The sequence below is a fragment of the Salminus brasiliensis genome, chromosome 1 (assembly GCF_030463535.1).
Source record: "Salminus brasiliensis chromosome 1, fSalBra1.hap2, whole genome shotgun sequence".
NCBI lineage: Eukaryota > Metazoa > Chordata > Actinopteri > Characiformes > Bryconidae > Salminus > Salminus brasiliensis.
The window spans coordinates 30677906-30693104 of NC_132878.1; the positions used below are offsets into that span (position 1 = coordinate 30677906).

General features: G+C 41.5%; 1 protein-coding gene across 3 annotated transcripts in view; it reads left to right on the plus strand.

Moving 5' to 3' along the window:
- lama2 (laminin, alpha 2) overlaps positions 1-15199 on the plus strand; it is a 200382-nt gene that overhangs the window by 74426 nt on the left and 110757 nt on the right. For all 3 annotated transcript variants that reach the window (XM_072677099.1, XM_072677108.1, XM_072677114.1), the window contains exons 11-12: positions 3060-3200; positions 5669-5839. In XM_072677099.1, the coding sequence (XP_072533200.1) occupies positions 3060-3200; positions 5669-5839 (312 nt within the window). The remainder of the gene's footprint in view (positions 1-3059; positions 3201-5668; positions 5840-15199) is intronic.

Sequence of the window (15199 nt, forward strand, 5' to 3'; positions counted from 1 at the left end):
CTTAAATTGGTCTTGTTTTAAAGCATTACATACATTTTAATTTGACAAATGAAAGTGATTTTTAAGGACACATTAGAGACCAACATTACCTGCTCCATTTGCTTCATTTTGACTTGATTTGCTACCTTGTGAAAGCCTGTTTAAAGAACACAGTTTCAGCAGTGGAACATTAAAATGATTAAATTGCAGTGATCCAGTACGTGTGTAAGTATCCTTTCAAAATCTGACTAATTGAGTCTGAAATTGTATCTCATTTATTAGCGTTGCACAGACTGAACCATTTGACTTGAGAGTAGAAGTGATGTTTATCAGGCTGCATCATTAGGGAACAACTTCATGGGCTTCATTTACTTTAAGCGCCCAAGTTGCCTCATCGACTCAACTTCAATACTAAGCTATGTATCGATTAACCTTCAGCGCTGAGTTCAAATATTGATTAAAGGTCCTAAAAAATAACTCACTGTTGTTTTTCGCCCACTAAAAGTGCAATGAAGTCTGCAGCACAGGCCGAGAAGCTCACATTGACTGCTGAGGGCGAGTAATTGGTGTAAAAACACACACTCGAAACGTGGATGTTTGTTTTGGCTGCTGCTCCCTCAGTTTCATCCCTTCTCCTTACCCCAGCCAATTAGAGTCAGCCTGACTGCTCCCATAGCAACCAAGCGGCCTGACCTTTCACCTCCCTTCCACTAATTATTGAACCGTGTGCAGTTAAATGCAGCATTAGGACACACACACACACATACACACACAAAACTGGGGTTATATATATATATATATATACACACACGTACACACACCAATCAACCATAACATTAGTACCACTGACAGGTGACATGAATAACATTTCATCTGCAATGGCATCAATCAGAAGCTGATATATTAGGCAGTGAGTGAACAGTCAGTTCTTGAAGGTGATGTGTTAAAACAGGACTAATGGGCAAGCATAAAGATCTGAGACTCTTTGACAAGAACCATATTCTGCCAGGAAGGACAACTGGTGAACTGGTGATGGGGTCATGATCACCTAAGGCTCATTCATAAGATCTATGAAGGACCGACCTCACAACTTCCAGGACTTAAACAAACTGCTGCTAACGGCTGGCCACCTTCAGAGGTTATGTGGAGTCCATGCCTCAAATGGTCAGATCTGTAGTGGCAAGGGGCACCTACTCAAAATTAGGAAGGTGGTGTTAAAGTTATGGCTCTTTAAAAGTCAGGTCATTTTTATATCACAAATGTATGAAAAACATTCCAACACACACACACACACACACACACACACTACTATCCTAACGACTCAGTTTAACCAGTCGGCTCTCACCACCATTCTGCTGCCATATAGATTTCTAACGTTTCTGCCTGGCAGAGTTCCATTAATGAGTATTGTTATATAACTGGCCACCCACTGTGTCCATCATGAATGACTTTAGTTACCAAACTTATCTGCACACACTGTTGGAGGGTTCCATAGATAGTCTAATGGACAAATAGAACACAGACAGAAGGGCACATTGCCAATTCTTTTATTTTTATTTTGTACATTTTAATATTATTATGTTTGCTAAATGTGTCCATTTTTTTTAATGTAATTGCTGAGCTTGTAATAAATTACTTTTACATTCTAAAGGGCACCCATTACTGTCAAGGAGTTTCGTGGCAGTTCATATAATCTCCATATAAAAACACTGACCTCGTAGGCCAAGCCTAGGAAATAATCATCCAACATCAATACCTGACCTCAGTGATGCTCTCATGAGGTCAAATGCAATCAAAGTGTCCACTAACTTTTAGTGTTTTTATAAGCATTTGGACAATAACAGTTATGGAAAGCACTGTGCAAATAAACCCTCCACTGTGATTTATGATGAGATTGGGTGTTTTATCTATACATAATGATTCACATTTGGAGCTCAGTATTAACAGCGTTGTTTAGGTCTTCAGCCAGTTTGGATGGAAGTCTATATTTTAGGAATTAGGATTACAGTCTGAGAGAAAAAAATGGTGTACTTATCTTAAGCCTTGGGAATTGTCCCTCTGACAGAATAAGTCAAACTAACTACAGAATAATATATAGTGAATACTGAGTAATTCATAGTGATCATTGAATAATCTGTAGCCGCCACAAAATAATTCATAGCGACCATTGAATAATCCATAGTAGCCATGAAATAATTCATAGTGAACACTGAAAAATTCATAAATATTAAATAATTTATGGTGATAATTAAATAATCCATAGTAGCCATGAAATAATTCATAGCGACCACTGAATAATCCATAAATATGAAATAATTCATAGTGATTATTGAATAATCCATAGTAGCCATGAAATAATCCATAGTGATTATTGAAAAATCCATAGTAGCTACTAAATAATTCATAGTGGACACGGAATAGTTATTAGTAGATACAAAATAATCTAAATTACCGATATTTCATATTATATACTGAAAAATCTATAGTAGCTACCGTAAAAAAACTCATAGTTGAATAATTCATAAGTGGATACAGAATAATGTATAATAGATACTGAATATTCCACTAGCTACTGCTAACCTCCTTGTAGCTACTGAAAAACTCATAGTGGATAGTGAATAATTTATAGTAGCTACTGAATAATTGATAGTAATTTCTGAATACTTCATAGTGGTTATTGAACAAGCAAAATTGGTAGCTTAATTAAAAAGCTATATAAATAATACACTACAAAAAAGTCTCTTTTCAGGGCAAGTTTGACTTTTTTCAAATGTACAGCTCTTTACTGCTTAAATGTCAAACTGTCTGTTTTATTTTTCTTGTAAAATCCTTTGTAAACCTGTTTTAAATAAACTATTATTATTTGAGACCTGAGGGAAATCTTGCAGAATATCAAACTCGCAGTGTGTGTGTCACACTTCCCTTGAGTGTGTGCTGTCACAGTGTGTAGGAGTGCGTGCAACCCAGTTTTTCTCATCCAGCTGTTGTTCTTCTCTCTGTCCCTCTGCATCTCTCTCTCTCTCTCTCTCTCTCTATCTCTCTCTCTCCTTCTCTGTCTCTCCCTCTGTCTCTCTCTCCAGGATAATGTAGAGGGGGTAAACTGTGACCGCTGTAAGATGGGATTTTATAATCTCCATGGAGACGGTTTCTACGGGTGCGAGAAGTGTTACTGTTCTGGAGTGGCCAGTCACTGTGGGGAATCGCTGTGGAAACGCAGAAATGTACGAAACTGGGCCTAAATCTCAGTCTCATTGTGTGTGTGTGTGTGTGTGTGTGTGTGTGTGTATGTGCACACATGTGTGCAAGTGTGTGGTCATTAGACTCACTTTGTCGGTTCTCTGGGTGGTAATTCTGATTCAGGCTCACTAAGCAATAAATACATATATAATACACACACACATACACACACACACACTCTTCCTTACCTCAAGCACTGTGTGTAAAGGTCATAGGTTAATGGTGTGTTGGGGGGAAACAAGGACAGTGGGGCAGTTTAAGCTGTGTGTGTGTGTGTGTGTGAGTGTGTGTGTGTGTGTGTGTGTGTGTGTGTGTGTGTGTGTGTGTGTGTGTGTGTGTGTTTTCCATGTGTATGTGTGAGTGTGTAGGTTGGACACTACATACATCTGTCTCCACAATTAGCCTGACCTTGAATTCTCTCTTCAAAACGCAGCTACCTTTAATCACTGCCCATTGGGCTATGTGTGTGTGTGTGTGTATTCTTAAACGCTGGTAATCAGTCTTAGTTGAACTCAATAGCCTCCTGTGCAATAGTTAAATAGATCATTAAGCTAAAGGCCTGGACTCTGATTCTCTCCTTTAGAAAGTCCATCTGTGTTACTAGCATTTAGCATTAGCATGTTTTAATGTTCACCTAACATAACATTCGCATCCCTGTGAATGCTCCATGGGGTGTGTCTATAAACCCCTTAAACTCTTATGCTTAAACTCTAATGCCGCTACATTCATCATAGCGTCATGCAGCCATTTAAATTCTGCCAAGGCAATAGCAGACCTAAACAGCCCTAACCAGACTCTAAACATGCAGGTAGGTGCTACTTTTAGGAGGATAACTTGTTTAGGTTGTTTCCTGTTATTCCCAGTAGTGGGCGCTAGTAACATCAGGAGTCCAGAAATACAGAGGTAAACATGCTGTAGAACTAAGATGTGCACTGAGGCAGTATTTTAACATTTGACCACAAGCTGGTGGTGGCAAAACGTACTGTTGCTGCTTTATTGAAATACATGGAATGCAAAGGTCATAATAAGTCCTACTAAAAAGTCCTAATAAGTCTAGGCATGAGCTTCAGCTGTTTATTATGAGTGTCTTCAGGTAAGAGGGGCTTGGTGGTATGCCCTGTGTTAGTAAACATAAAAACTCAATATATATGAGCCAGGAGGCGCTGGAGCTTGAGTTGTCTTGAGAGCAAGAGTGGAAATAGAAGTGACAATGGACACTGAATCTAGAACAGTTTTATGACCAGTAAGCAGGAGTGACCTGATAACAGGAACCAGAGTTCTTCTGGGATCTTGTACTGGAATGGCCAGACGAGCCAGAACTGGCTCGAGCCGAGAGATCGGGATTGGCTTCACCTCAGGAGCTGGGCCTGGAATTGTCTTAGGAGATGAGGATCTTAGAGCCACCAAAGGCGAAGGTAAGGCGAGGTGGGTCAGCACGGTAGGAGGAGTAGGAATGGCCACTGCTCTCCCAAGTACATGGTGGACTCTCATTGAAGGACTCTTCAGAGCACTGAGTGGAGTGCAGGCCTTCATGCTCCAGCCCTCGTCTGAGCATCAGGCGAAGCCTTATGGGATGGGCTTGATTCTCACTGGGAGGAGCCTTGAGGGAAGGCTTTTGAATGCCAGCACACTCATTGGCAGAGGACCCAGAGGTCATGGGCAGTACAAGGGTCAGGGGATCCAGAGATATTGGGTAGGACAGGTGCCCACACAGCCACAGGAGTGGGCTGAGTAGCCGGCTGCTCTGCAGTAATGTCCTTGGCGACAAGCGTCACTGTCTCAACGTCCTCGATAGCGTCATGTGGTCCTGAAGCGATGTTCCCGACAGTCTGCTGCTGTGAGCTGAGGACCTCAAGGCTGGTGGTACTGCAAGTGATGATCTGGAGACTGGCACTGGAGCTGATGGGCTGGAGACTTAGTGGTGCTCTCCTTAGCATTGGGTGGTGCTGTAGTATGTGAGACCACACACACACAGACTCACACAAATATACAGTATACATAAAATCAGACTGAATGTAAGCATGAGATCTCAGACTAAACACAAAGAAAACATTCAGTATTTCCTCATCCCGCCTGCGAGCGGCAGGAGCTTCAAATATTTATCTGACCCAGAAAACGGCTTTATGAGGCGGCAGGAAGCTTTTCTACATCCAAATTATCCCCAAACCTGTCAGACTGCAGCACAGCAAGTGACACACACACACACACACACACACACATATACACAGGGATTTTCAAAAATAGTTTTCCTTTTACCAATTGCAAACAAGCCCATAGTCCAACACTGTGTGTGTGTGTGTGTGTGTGCATGTATGTGTGAAGGTAAGAAGTATTCTGTTTTTACAGACTTATCTAAAAGTTTAAAAATGATGCATGAGCTTCATTCAGTCACACAATTTCCCTTTATCTCTCTCTCCTTCCGTTTTTTCTCTATGTCTCTCTCTCTCTGTAGTTAACTGATATGTCTGGTTGGTTTTTGACGGGTGCGAATAGGGAGGGGCTTGTGTGGGCGATGCCTAACAGAAACACGCCACTTCTAGTTTCCGTCAGCCACAGAGATGCCCAGCCTTACCTGGAACAGCCTTTCTTCTGGAGCGCCCCGCCCTCTTTCCTGGGGAACAAGGTGCGTACTAGTCAGTTTTCTAACCTGAGATACATCACAACAGATTTCAAAGCAAAAGACAATACCCACGTACATATATGTATATTCTTTAGATCAAATATGTATATTTATTGCTGTTTAGAAGATGTAGGAGGCTTTTGTACTTGCTGTTTTTTCCTGAGTGAGCATAAAAAAGAGAAAATGTGAGCGGTGTGACTAATAATAATAATATTAATTATAATAATGCAACTAGTCCAATCGTGAAATTTCCTCGCTACTAATATTCTACAGTCATCTGTCAGCATTATGGCAAAGTGGAAGTGATTGGGAACGACAGCAAGTAAAATGACAGAACGGGGTCAGCAGATGCTGAGGCCCATTGTGCGCAGAGGTTGCCGATGGACAAGTCTGGGTTTGGTGGTTGCTTGGAGAATGGTACTTGTCTGACCGCTTTGTATAGACCACCTTTGAGATAAATTAGAGCGGAGACTGTAAGCCAGGCCTTCTCGTATAACATCAGTGTCTGACCTGAGAAATGCGCTTCTGGAAGAATGGTCAGAAATCCCCATAAACACTACTCCTAAACCTTGTGGAAAGCTTTCTCAGAAGAGTTGAAGCTGTTATAGCTTGTGTCCTGACATCATATTAAACCCTATGGATTTAGAATGGGATGACACTCAAGTTAATATGTGTGCGATGGCAGGCAAGTAAATACTTTTGACAACATAGGTGTATATATATATATATATATATATATAGTACACACACGGTTTTGTATTTTATTGTTGAGTGGCAGAAAATTAGCAGAATAAATTCTTGTTAATGCTGTGCTATTTAGATCATCTTCATTACATATGAATTAAATGCTGCAACATCAGTAATGCGTCATGCTATTAATAGTGAAATGGTATCCATGCATTATTTTTGCTTTATTGTCAAATAACAGATTCAAATTATAATGAAATCTCTCTTCTTCTACACAAACACACTAAAATGGAATGCATTAAAAGTTTATAATCTGCACTTTTACACAGTTTCTCCACTTCTTTTAGTCAAATTAACAGTCAGAAATCTTTCATATAAACTTAATGCATGACAAGAGACTACCAATACAACATTTCACAGAACTTGTTCACAGATGCCTGATTATCTCTGAGTGTAAATGCTATTAAAGAACCGCAATCACTGTTAGCTGGGCAGTTTTATGCGCTCTTTCTAAATGCCAGCCTGAGTGTGTGTGCATATGTGTGTGTGTGTGTGTGTTTGGAACCGAGTGAGGCCACGGTATCAGCCACTGCCTCTCAAGCTGAAAATGCCACACAGATGTAATTATTAGGAGATGCATTAAAATGTGTGTGTGTGTGAGAGGTGTGGGTTTTATAGTGTGTTAATACTGGAATATGTGTTTTGTGTGTGTATTTGGCTGTGTGTGAACATTCAGATGGCAGAGACTCAAGTCAAGACCAGGTCTAAAATGAGATAAGATCAAGTCAGGATCAAGTCTAAAGGTGGTGAGATTAAGTCAAGGCCAAGTCTAAAAGAGGGTGAAAGCAAGTCATGGCTAAGGCAAAGGGGGAGCGAGAAAAGGTCAAGGCCTAGTCTGTGAGAGACGGGGGGGAGTCAAGGTTGAGTCTGCGGTCGAGAGACACCCAGTCATGACCAAGTCCAAAAGGGGGTAAGACCAAGTCAAGACCGTCTCTACAAAAGGGCGAGACTATGTCAAGACCAAGGCTAAAGGGTGATACCATGAATAGATTAAGTTTAAAGGGAAACGAGAGCGAGTCAAGACCAAGTCTTAAAGGCGGCAAGACCAAGTCAAGGCTAAACTCTGAAGTGAGCCGAGATCTAGTCAAAACTGAGTCTAGGGGGGTGTGACCAAGTCAAGACCAAGTCAAGACTGAGTCTACAGTGGGGTGAGACTAAGTCTAGACAGAGTCTAAATGGGAAGGGGGGCAAGTCTAAGTCACTACGGAGTCTAAATGAGGGTGAGAGCATTTCCAGATAGAGTCTTAAAGGGGACAAGACCAAGTTTAAAAGTGTAGATATGGATTTAAAGGGGTCATAAGAGCAAGATTGAGTGTAAAATAGGTACTCAGTCAAGACCAAGTCTAAAAGGTATGAGAACCAGTCAAGACCCAGTTTAGAGGAAATGAGACCAAGCCAAGACCAAAAGTTAACTGGCTGAGACCAAGCCAAGACAAAGGCAGATCAAGATCAGAAGTCTTAAAAGAGGCAAGACTAAGTGAAGACTGAGTCTAAAGAGGGTGAGTCCAAGTCAAGGCCAAGTCTAAGGTATGAGAGACCTGGTCAAACCGAGTCTAAAGACAAGACGAGAGCAAGTCAACACCAAATCTAAAGGTGGGTGAGACCCAGTCAAGATAGAGTCTAAAGGGGGCTGATTTTCAAAGAGCACCATGAGCTTTAATAAATTGGAAAAAGAGTAAAGCAATGTGGACCTCAATAGTGAATTCAGAGGTGTGTGTTTGTGTGAGATTGAGAGGTAGTGTGCATATGGTAAATAACTTTTTGAATGTGTGTGTGTGTGTAGCTATTTTCTGGCGTGTGGAAATGCGCTGGCCGTTACAGTGATTGAGTGTTTCTATAGCAAAGCCCTCGCTCCCCGCTCTACGGAGTCAAAGAAATAGCATCAATAACACACACATCCACACCCACAAACACACACACACACACTCACCCCCTGCCTATCAACTGACTACTGAGGTATCAGACATGATGGAGCATTATGATGATAGATGAACCAAGGCATGGCCAGGCATAGTGCAAAGTGTATACACACACACACACACACACACACAGATACACACACACGCTGAGTGTGTAAACGCGGCAGATTGATGCTCTGGCTGGGCGGGTACTGAGAGAATATGCATGATTGGGCTCCACTGATTGTTTCAACTTTCTATGAATATATTTACTGAATATTGTCCCTGCTGGGTGTTTGTGTGTGTGTGTGTGTGTGTGTGTGTACCAAGGAAGTGTGTTTGTGTGTATGTGGAACTGTGTGTGTGTGGGTCAGTCCCAGAAAAGATCCCAAAGCCTGATAGCATGAAATTGCTAAAAGGGCATCAAAATTGGTTGTAGCAAACTGAAACACACATTCCATGTGAATAGGCAGCCTACCCGATGACCAGTATCCCCCCCATACCCCCCAAAAAAAGAAAAGTACACCTTCCACTTACAAGCACAGGGCTCATCTTACATAGGCCAGTGTTTGACCTTTTACATTATTCACCACAGCAAATAGAGGGGCCAACCTGCCTTACAAATGAATAGAATGAATAGAATACTGAGAATAGTTTCAGATCCTTAGACAAAAAGGTAATAGTAGCCTCTCTCCAAAGGCCCCCTTGTGGTTGTATTTCCTGCAAATTGGACTGGTTGAATGTGTGTGTACTGGTGTAAATCTGCCCCCAGAGGAGTTTTAGAGAGTGCATGTCGGGACTGCACACAGTAAAATAGATCAGCATGTGAAATCAATTATCACTTTCTGTGAGATACCATGTTTTTATTGCTGTATAAAAGATAAACAAGGCTTTTATTCTTGTTGGATGTGCTGTGTTTTTTCCAGTTTGGATAAAGGCAAAAATGCAAGCGCTGTGTGACATAGGCCACGTTCCCATAGCAAGTGAAGTGCGAAAATCTGATTTTCTCACTAAATATGGTCTTTTTCATTTGACCAATATCCAACATTAGTTTAAACAGTTTGTGCTACTAAACTGATGTGTATCACTAAAGCGATTGCTTCTTGTGAAGATCTGTTTTTTTATCTTCACCAGTGGCTGACAGCTGGGCTTTTCGTTGAGTATGTGATCGAACATTTTGTGAAAAGAGCATGTTATTTGGCCACGGCCACTTCTTTAGTTTCTTTAAACTTCGCATTTAAGCGTTTTGTTTTCCTTTGACACTGCAGCCATGGCCTCCTGTGTCCATGTTCAGATATTTCTTTAGGAATTTCTTTAAACACAGAGCAGTTGTAATCTGTGTATTCTAATTTAGTTTAAACAGACATCAAATCTATCACTTTGCTATCCAACTACTAAAAATCTCCCTCACCGCTGTCATCCATTTCCCTTCTCTGCATGAAATGTAGAGCTGGATAGATGTAAAAGTCCCTTGAATTCCAATCTGGCTGGTCAGACTGAGTCACATCGCAGCGTATCAGATATGATTTCAGTATCTCTGAAATTGTCTGAAACTGAAAACATCAGAATCGATGTGTTTTTGCTGTTTACAAAAAAGATCTGATTTTTGCCATATTAACCTGCATTTTCAAATTGATGTATTTAAATTTCTTGTCCAGAATTGATTGATGAAAAAGTTCTTCCAAAATAAATTTCAATATAAAGGTTCTTTTATTACAAACATGGCTCTTTAACTCTTTAAGGGACCAGAAGTGATTCCTCTGTGGTATTACCCAAAGATCCCTTTGCAGCATTTTGATTTTGAGGTTTGTTGGTGTGCAGAACATTTAAATTGGTATAGAACCTTCATATCAAGTTATGGTTCTTTAAAAAAAAGTTCTTCACTTCCACACATCTCTAAGATAACCATGGTTATTCGTGGAACTAAACGTTTTTTTGTCTATGGCATTGCTCAAATTTGTAGTGGCAGCTTTATTTTTAAAAGTGTGTCTGGGATGTTCATCTGGGCAGGACTTAGACTGCATCCATGCAGTGTACAAGAAAGGTCAAAACCATCTGCACTTTCTAAGGAGACTGAGGTCCTTTGATGTATTTGGGTGTCTAGTCTGGAGGGGCAAGTGCTATCTTCTGTGCAGTTGTGTCCTGGGGCAACAGTGTCAACACAGACGCTCTGAACAAACCGAACAAACTGATCAAGAAGACCGGTTTTGTTGTAGGAGTTAAATTGGAGTCTTTGGAAGCTGTGGTGAAAAGAAGGAATCTCAGTAAGCTGCAATCCATGCACTCAACCCTGACAAAACAGGGAGAACTGAGCAAGCAGCAAGGCAGAAAGAGTGCTTACCGAGAGAAAGAGCAGTGCTCACCCTGCATTTGCATGAAAGCCTCAGGACAATCCTTAAGCTTTTTGGGATAATGTTCTGTGGACAAACCAGTCTGAAGTGTAATCTTATGGACAATTTATAGAGTTCTTTTTATATCTAGTTTAAAGCTAATCCCGCATTCCACAGGAGGAACACCACAGCAACATTCAAACGTGGTGGTTGTTGTGTCTCGTTGTGGGGACGTTTTGCTGCTTGAGGGCCAAAGTGACTAGCTATTGTTGAAAAAATCATGAGTTCTGTTCTGTTGCTGAATCGCAAGCTGAAACATTATTTGGGTCATGCAGGAAGTCAACAACCCAAAACAGAAAAGCCATCATGAAGGTGACCTACGTCCATAGCATCCATATGTCCATACACCTGCTGTTACCATTTAGTGGAGGTGAAACCAGCACCATCCTTATCATGAGACATAGCTCGGTTATAAAGGTCCAGTGAAGCAGCCGTAAAGCTCTTAGGTTAGTTCTTAAGCTAACGTCTTACCTGACAGCCTCACAAGCACCTGATGCATCTGCTTTGGGTATGGTGACCCACAACACTTCAATCTTCTTGTGTTTTGTATGAAAGCTAGTAAGCTATGCTCTAAATAGCTGTAAATAATGTTAAATAGCCTGTTGGAATGTTGGGTTACCACAGCTAGCTACTTTATGAGCCACAGCAGTGGTCTACTTCATTCACTTTGATTACGATACAGACATAAACCATCTGACACGAAATGAGCTTTCTTTATGTCTTCACTTTGTACACATATTTTTTTGGCTTGGGTACGGCATCTTCTGTATGCGTCTATGCAGTATTTTCTCTGCTCAGCCTGTATTTCAAAGACACATGATTATTGGATTCTTTGACAGCTTATGTTTGCTGATGTATGTCTTTGTTTATGTTATTGGTAAATGTGTGAGTGTGTGTGTGTGCGTGTCTTTGAACTTAATTTCAAAATATGAATAAATAAACACTATTTTGTGAAGTGTGTATGATAGTGTCTGTGTATTTGTGTGTGTGTGTGTGTGTGTGTGTGTGTGTGTGTGTGTGTGTGAATCCTGGGTGGGCTATCCTAAGGCCCATGTTTTTGCTTGCTGGCTCTGCTGATGGTAGTGCATTGGAGAATAGAGGCTATTGACATTTTATAGCAATTGGAGATATAGAGGTGGTTGGTGCAATATCAATAGCGGAGGTTGGGGCAGTTGGACGTCAGAGGATATGGCAATTGAGAGAATGCCTAATATAGGGCATGTGCTACTGTAAAGTAGGGTATATGCAGGTATGAGTAGTAGGGGTTGTGGATATAAGGGTTGGGTTGGGGTTGAGAGTTAAAGCAGGGACTAGTGTGGTTGATGTAGGGCAGTTGTGGTAGTTTGGGCTGGAGTAATTGAGGTTATTGGGATGTTTGGGCTAGGATAATGCAGGGTAGATGAGGGTTTAGGGTATTTGAGTAGTAGGGTAATTAATAGAGGGAAGCTGGGGTATCTGGGGCTGGGGTAATCGGGGTGGTTGTGTTTGAGATTATTGGGATGGTTGGGGCTAGTTTTATAGCAGGAGCTAGGGTAAAGCTAGGTATATTAGGGGTTAGGGCAGTTAGGTAGTACCTGTTGGGGTCATTAGCGTGTTTGGTTTGGTGTAATTAGGGAATACAGTAGAGACTGGGGTATAGCTGGGTAAATCAGGGGTCAGGGCAGTTGAGTAGTAGACTTTGAGAATTGGAAGATATATTAGAGGCTGGGGTAAAGCTGGGTAAATCAGGGGTCAGGGCAGTTAGTAGTAGATGCTGGGGTGATTAGTGTGGTTGGGTTGCTGTAATTGGGGGCTATATTAGAGGCTGGGGTAAAGCTGGGTAAATCAGGGGTCAGGGCAGTTAAGGAAGGAGTTGTTGGGGCCAGTAGTGTGGTTGGGTTGCTGTAATTGGGAGAGTTGAGAATTGGGAGCTATATCAGAGGCTAGGGTAAAGCCGGGTAAATCAGGGGTTAGGGGAGGTGAGTAGATGGGGCTGTTGGGGAGGTTGGGGCATTTGTTTGAAGATTGTTGAGTTCAAAGTGGGTGTGTGTGGACAGGGGTTGTTTTGAGTAGCCCAGAGACTGGTCTGGTTCTCATTTCCTGAAGGATGGGCCTCATCTTTTCTCTCTTTTATGTTCTCTCTCTCTCTCTCTCTCTCTCTCTCTCTCTCTCTCTCTCTCTCTCTCTCTCTCTCTCTCTCTCTTCTGCATTCCTCCTCTCTTCACTCCCATCCCACTCTCCTGCTGCTGCTCCTCCTCTGCTTTGCACTTTTTAGATGTCTGTCCTTCTGTCAAATTATTTATCTCTTCTTTCTGATTTGACAATCAGTCTCTCTTCCTCTCTCTCCCTCCCTCTCTCTCTCTCTCTCTCTCTCTCTCTCTCTCTCTCTCTCTCTCTCTCTCTCTCTCTCTCTCCCTCTCCCTCTCTCTCACTATCCCGCACTCTCTCTCTCTCACTCTCCAACTCTCTCTCTCACCCTACTGCTCTCTCTCCCTCTCTCTCTCTCTCACTCTTAGTCTCTCTTACTCTCCATGTTTAAACTTGAATTCAGAACCGGCTTGTTTATGTTTACACTAAAATTACTCCACTTTTTTCTTTAATATTGCAGTGTGTGTGTGTGTGTGTGTGTGAGAGAGAGAGAGAGAGAGAGAGAGTGAGAGAGAACCTCTGTCTTGAAAGGCCGTGTTTTTAGTCGCTCAATAAGAAAGCAGGTGTTTGTAAGCAGGCTTTTTGCTGAGTGTGTAAACAAAAGCACAGCTGTGTTCTTTCCTCTGCACACAATACTCACTCTTTCACACACAGAGGCTGGAGCGACGTCTGATGGAGCATTACAGGCATACACACACACACACACACACACACACACACACACACACACACACACAGCTGCGATACTATCACAAGTGTTTTAACGCTTCTAATGGTTTCTGAAAGGCACCATGTAAACCAAAGTGTAATTTGCGCTTTCAGCTACTACTAAAGGACGTGCTGTACACGTGCATTTCTGGACGAGCTGAGAGACACAGGACCATTACTGAAAGTAAAAGAAGCGTGTGTACTAACAAAGTACAGTAATATTCCAGGATTTTACACTGCTATGACACAGGACATGCAGCATTACACAGTTCTTGTAAACATTGTCCTACCTGCTTCTCCAGGTTAACAGTTGTTAACAGTGTGCTGAGCCCGGAGTAGCAGTGATGGAGACTAGGAATGTCACAATACCAGAAATGGTAGTCATGATATCAGTAAAACTCTTTGATTCGTGATACCAAAAATAATGATAATCATAAAATATATTATACAAATAAGCATTTTTCAGCAACAAGAGTGGGAAGCAGCCTTTAGTTAATAAAGTTACTCTTCAAGTAATAAAAAAAGATGAACTGTTATTTGACTTGTTAGGGATACCAAACGCAAAAGCCACATCCCAAACCACATAACACTCATTAATTTGTGTAATAAAAAGTGCCCTACCGTTAGAGGTGCACTTGTTAATGTAGTAAATGAAGTGTAAAAGAATGCAGTTTAGGATGCAGCAGAGCAAACCCGGTCAGCACAGTGGAGAACTGGGCTGAGAAGGAGACCAAAGTGTGTTTTCAGTTCTTTAGCTCAGTTTGAAAGTTTACAGCCTGTACCTTCCACACAGTTTCTTATCTATGCGCTTAAAATAGGTACTTTGAGGGTTCCTAACTAAAGACAATGGCTCTATATAGACCATCACAACAAGAACTATTTGGATGCTTAAGTGCTTTTTTGCCTGGTAAAAGAAGACTTCTCTTAGAAAACCTTGTAGATGATTCTATAAAGAAGATTTTGAAGATCGATAGAGTTCCACTATTGTTACAGTGTCCTTTTAACACAAGTTCTTTAGTGTGTTTCAGTTCTATAGAAAACCATTTTTGCTTTTAGTGATTCATACAGTCTGTCCAGATCTCTTTAAGGCTGCAGAAGCATGTGTATGTGTGTTAGGTATGTGACTGAAAATTAAGACATTATTGTGACTCCCAGTTTTTAAATAGTAGTGTTTTGCACTTCACTCTACTCCAGGCACGATTCCCCCTAAACTCCATTCGCTTCTGATTGTCTGTGTCTGCATCAGAATACTTTACTGAGACTGCTTTTCTTTGATTCGGCTAATGTACAGGCAGAAATGACTAGAGCTGACTAAGACTAGGATCCACATGGGTTCCAGATCAGGCAAGATCTTTACTCCCCTGTACATCCCCTGTCAATTTTCAGCCAAGCCCCCCCACTCCATATAGCTGCTCCATATGTAGCTGCTATATACAGACTATCCATTGATTGGACAGCCGACCTCTTGGTACCAATAAATAACTAAATACATA